Source organism: Erigeron canadensis, chromosome 8 (assembly GCF_010389155.1).
Source record: "Erigeron canadensis isolate Cc75 chromosome 8, C_canadensis_v1, whole genome shotgun sequence".
Classification (NCBI taxonomy): domain Eukaryota; kingdom Viridiplantae; phylum Streptophyta; class Magnoliopsida; order Asterales; family Asteraceae; genus Erigeron; species Erigeron canadensis.
This window is the reverse complement of record NC_057768.1, coordinates 6,522,414-6,527,825: the sequence shown is the minus strand read 5'-3', so window position 1 is coordinate 6,527,825 and position 5,412 is coordinate 6,522,414. Positions and strand designations below refer to the sequence as shown.

Here is a 5,412-nt window from a genome sequence, read left to right as displayed (position 1 = left end):
TCTATATATAGGAATTAGTTTAAAACATTCATCATTTTGACTCAAAAAAATATAATATACCCTTTTACATCAAGAAGCTACCCATCACGTATCCGTCGGCACCAACGTTCGCCACCACCCCTTCGCATCGCACAAAGTTTTAAAATTTTTAACATATGGAACCCTAGATTAAATTGGCCCCATCTTTCTTTTATTGTTGTGGCTTCTAGTACCAAACGGAGTGACACACACCACACTCGCCGTCTCATTTTGATCCCGCCAAGTAAGTCGTAATGAGTATTTGATGCTATTAACATCACGTACGTTACGTGTAGATTTGGTAGGGGCTCTTGCCAGGGTTCAATCCTTTATATTCGAAGATTGGGTAGTTAAAAAAATATGTAAAAAAAGAAGATAGGCGTAAACAAGGAATTATTTGTGTATATAATTTGACTTGGTAAAACTGTATAAATTCATTTTGTAATATGTTTTAAAAATCCTTTCTGCAGCTGACTGCATTTCCGATTTTTCCGAAATAAGCATCACTTGTATTATTGTTGTTGTTGAAACATTACTCTAATGTTACTATTATCATATTCTTATGAACTCGGCAGTAAAACATTACTCTAATAGTCTAATGTTACTATTATCATAATATTTTTCAAGAAAAATCTTGGGGTCATTTGGTTCCGAGAATGTATAGGATTTCGTGGAATGTAATTTAAATTTTCTTTCTTGTCATGTTAGATTAACATAGAAAATTCTAAATTTCATCCCATCAAATTCTCACGCATTATGTGAACCAAACGGCTCCTTGGTGTTTTCGCATACGCACACAATGTTAGACTATCGGTTTTGGAGTTATACTCGTACATATCTTGTTGTTTACGTTTGTTTTTAGTATGTCCTGATTGTCAAACTGTTGCAGCTTTTGATGTCAATAGAATAGGCGCTCTAATGATGATAATCGTTTATCAAACAAAGACTAGAATAGAATGCGACTAAAAGAAGAACATATATGAAATCCTAAAATTTAGTGGAATTTACAAGTGAGGATTCCATGTTTATATTCAGGTACCGGGGAATGAGAATGGATTCTAGACGTAGTCAAAAGAAGAGAACGATTGTAGAAGAAGTTGATAGACTAAGTAGCTTGCCAGATGATCTTATCCATAAAATTTTCTCTTATATGGGCATCAAAGACACTATTGGTACCAGTACTTTGTCTTCCAGATGGAGATATATCTGGACTTCAATGTCCTGCCTTGAATTCTCAGATTGGAAACTTTCTACTTTGCCCAAATTCTCCAATTTTGTTACAGAGTATCTCTCTCGTCGCAATAATCAAACAGAAGTCTTTTCTCTCAATCTCAGCTATGACGGACAAGTTACAGAGCCATTTGTCAAAAAACTTTTGGACTATGCATACTCTCACAATATCCAACAACTGGATATTTCATACGCATCTCCAAATTGGACTAGTGAATTTCCCCTCTCTCTCTTTAGTTCTCAGTCGCTCAAACATCTCAGTTTTACTTTCGAATACGGTTATTGTGACAAGTTCCTTCCAACTACGTCATCTTTTGAGCTCCCAGCCTTAACGACATTGTATCTCTGTGGTCTCACTTTGTGTTCTGATAACTGCATTGTTCTTTTCTCCAAGTGTCCAAACTTGAAGAATCTTACCTTAAGTCGCTGGAGCACAAAAGAAAGCAACGATTTCACTATTTGTCATCCTCAACTAACTAATCTCACACTTGAGAGGGGTCATTCAGTGAAGGTTGTTAATGTGGTTGTACCTCAACTCGAGATTCTCGTTATTAGAGATCGTTCCAGCATTATAAGGTATGTAATTTCGTCACCCAACCTCGCCTCCTTGGTTTATAGTGGATACGATCCTTTGCACCTTTCCACGGATGGTTTTCCTTCTTTGAAGGAGGCAGATATTTGTGTTTTATATCCTAATAACGAAGCTCATCATATGGTTTGTCTGCTTCAACGACTTCACAATGTCAAATTTCTTAGACTTAACTTGGAAATTGTTAAGGTATGTTGATATCACTTCTTGATGTTTATCATATGCATCTTACAATGTTCTTTATCTAACTAGTCACTTTCATAGCTATGAAAAGAATAAACAAGCTTAAAATAGAACATAGGAGAGACATACCGACGATTTTTATAAGTTTATTTTACATGCCTAATTCTTTTAAATAACCATGAAACTTGTTTTGAGACGTTTGCAAAACCATTAGCCATTACTAACTTATGGTTGTCAAGGATTAACAAAAACATTAATTCTACCTATAATGTGTTTTTTCTATTCGATAGTTAGTTAAGCACCATTCGAAGATAATGTTGCACTCTAGCATCTTTTCGTACACATTGGGGGTGCTTGTTTTGTTTGAGGAAATGGCAAAAAAATGCCCATTGATCTTTGCTACTGATGAGTATCTTATAATTGCAATTATTATAATAGTCTTTCCATATTTTTAATTGTTATGTATATCACATATTGTCATCATCTTTTATAGAATCTGAACCAAATTGAAGAAAGGTATTTATCTCACTAGACAAACACCCTGTATTACTTTCACAATCCAAAGGCCATTGATCAATTATTGGTTCCAAGTAACAAAAAAAATGTATCAGTCTACCCTGTCAAATGCCTTTTTCCATATAACTTTTGGCCAAACACTTTTTTAAGAACAATATAATACTGTACGATGATATCACATATGTGAGTGTACGCATATATGTATATGTATATGTATACATACTAATGAAGATTGCATTAACCTTGTTTTTATGCATAATGTTCTTTTATAAAACTTTCTGCAGTTGCTTTCTTCATGCGTGGAACTAATCTCACATCAACCTTCTCCATTTGTTAACTTGAGTAGTTTGACAATTTTTCCAAAGAGGGTATCGAGGGAGGTTCGTCCAAAAAAGATGGTAACGGTGTCTGCTGAAGTCGAACACTATTTGCTAGATAGTTCTCCTGGGGCCACCTTCATGATGGTTTTACGTGAGGTATTAATGCCTGAACTACCTCCGTCCATACATAGTGCTTATTGTTTCAAAATTGTAATAACCATTGGGGCAAGCAATTAGAATAGTGAATTAGACACTCATATGAGGTCTCATCTGATCTCATGGCAAGCCTCGTTCTGGTGACATTTTTTACACTTACAGATACTTTATAATTACTTTGTCTGACAGTTATATGGACCATAATAAACAAGCATAACACTTTATATAATGAGGTTAGGGTCAATGTCAATTTTCTTTGCTACAACTATTTCACAAACCTGTATATATGGATATTTTAAATGCTTAGTTAGAATTTTAAACTTATAGTTTAGTGTTTCCATTGGAGGGTCAAATCCTTAACTTAGGTGGCATGTTTTGAGACTTGTTTTCTCAGTAGTGTGGACCCTGTAGAGGGTGGTGAATAATGGTGATAAGGTACTTGATATTAATTGGCCTTTTGACATAGCCGAGTTGGTCAGATTGCAACTTATGTTAGGATGATATTGTTGTATCTTTTCTTTTGAACCACAGGTGAAATAAAATGATGACAGACTCGTACAAAGTAATGGTCCAACTCTCTATACCGGCCTTAGGCTGGTCCATCTAAAGACAGAACCAACGGCCTAAGTTACCACTCCTGATGGATATGCACTACTGTTATGCCTAAATAAATGAGCCTTACATTTGTTTAACTCTTTGATATTATTATTTTTTCTTACAAAGTAATGGTCCAACTCTTGAGCTTATACTCCTAGTACTTAATTACTTAAGTCATTAGCGGTGAGTTGTCTAGCTTGTTTAATAGTTGGGAGCTTTAAGCCTGGACTATAATGGGGAGCTGTTGATTTATAAGCAGATTTGTGAATGGCCGCAAGGGTTGGTATCTTTTCTGTGGTTTTAGTTTTGGCAAATTTAAGTCAACTAAAAAATCGGGTAAAGTGGGTGGTAATCCTCCGGTCATATGTACCGTCTTGGTATCCAGAGCGCACACATACAACTCATGCCCGGTGAATCACCATCCTTACACTTTTACACATGGATCGCAAGATATAGTTTCTTCACTTGCCTTTGGCAAGTTATTGGAGCATAAATAAAAAGATTAGAGCACTATCAGTATCAATAATGGTAATTTTGCAACAGATAATTTCCCATTAACCTTTTGGTTTGATATATATGTGGTGGAGCATATATACTAATTTTGCATAATGTGTTAATGTTTGTGCTCTCATCTCATGTAAGACATATGTGATGCATATGCATGAGGTGTTGAATTCTAGAATTTCTGATGATAAAAGAGGAACTATGTTTATGTGCTTTTTATTATGTAGGAGATAAGAGCAAAAAAACATATGGCAAAATTACGGAAGTTTCTAGGGGAAGAGAAAGCTGATACCGAGACCAGCAGGACACGTTTGGGGCGAAAAAGAGCACCAGCGCAGACAAACATTTATAGACAAGGGAAGTCACAAGCAGAGGCGAAAATACTACACCCGCAGTTTAGGAAAAGCATGGCCCAGATCAAGACCTATTGGGTAGATCTTATTGTGGATATTGAGCAACGGAAAGCAAAGGTGTTTCGTATCATTTCAAAGTTGCAGAAGATTGAGAAACTACTAATGAAGCTGCCTGCATCAAAGAGGGCTTTAATTCAACCATGTTTTTCTAGCCTGTGTGCAGAGAGCAACATTGTGATGAACGAAATAGCAGATTTTATGAAGATGCGATGAGAATCTAAGCAGTATAGGTGTCTGCTTCCAAGAAGCTACTACGCAGTGCAGTCGTCATCGTAGCAAATTGACAAATAGTAAGTTCTTAAACTTCCTTTATACTCACAAGTGATAACTATGATTAACATGCGAACTGTGGGTGCCATGATACTTTCTTTTGATTTCAGGTCCCAAGTTGTTTGGTCCCCTAGCTATGCAATAGTTCAAAGATATGTATCTTTGTACCGCCATTGTGCTGAACTAAGATGCTCAAATGAATTGTGTTCTACTTTTGTAATATCTTTAGGTTTGATATTTGCTGGCAGAAACCGAATTGGGAATGGAAAAAAGATAATTTGCATCATCTTTGGTTAAACTGTTCAGTTGAACATAGGGTCAAAATGAGCACTTCATGGTCGGATTGCTGTAGTATGGTTCACAAAGAAAATCAGTTCTTGTTTAGAAGACAACTTGTTAGCCTCAAAATGCAACTTGGTATTTCAAAAAAAATTGGTGTCTTTTTTTATTAAAAAATAAATAAATAAATAATCTGTCAAAGATAAGAGGATAACCATATAAGTTTTAACATATTCTCTCTTACTTATATAAGTTTTAATATATTCTCTCTTAGTTATAGATAAATAGATGATATAATCTATTAATATATAAAGGGATAATCTAATATGTGCCCTAA

At 35.3% G+C, this 5,412-nt stretch overlaps 1 protein-coding gene across 1 annotated transcript; it reads left to right on the top strand.

Annotated features, from left to right (window-relative positions):
- Positions 1 to 230: 230 nt before the first annotated feature.
- On the top strand, positions 231 to 5,082 carry LOC122579644 (F-box/FBD/LRR-repeat protein At5g56420-like). The gene is made up of 5 exons (XM_043751851.1): positions 231 to 262; positions 1,054 to 2,026; positions 2,821 to 3,012; positions 4,341 to 4,816; positions 4,907 to 5,082. The coding sequence occupies exons 2-4, from the start codon at positions 1,064 to 1,066 to the stop codon at positions 4,737 to 4,739; spliced, it is 1,554 nt and encodes a 517-aa protein (XP_043607786.1). The 5' UTR covers positions 231 to 262; positions 1,054 to 1,063; the 3' UTR covers positions 4,740 to 4,816; positions 4,907 to 5,082.
- The last annotated feature ends 330 nt before the right edge of the window (positions 5,083 to 5,412 follow it).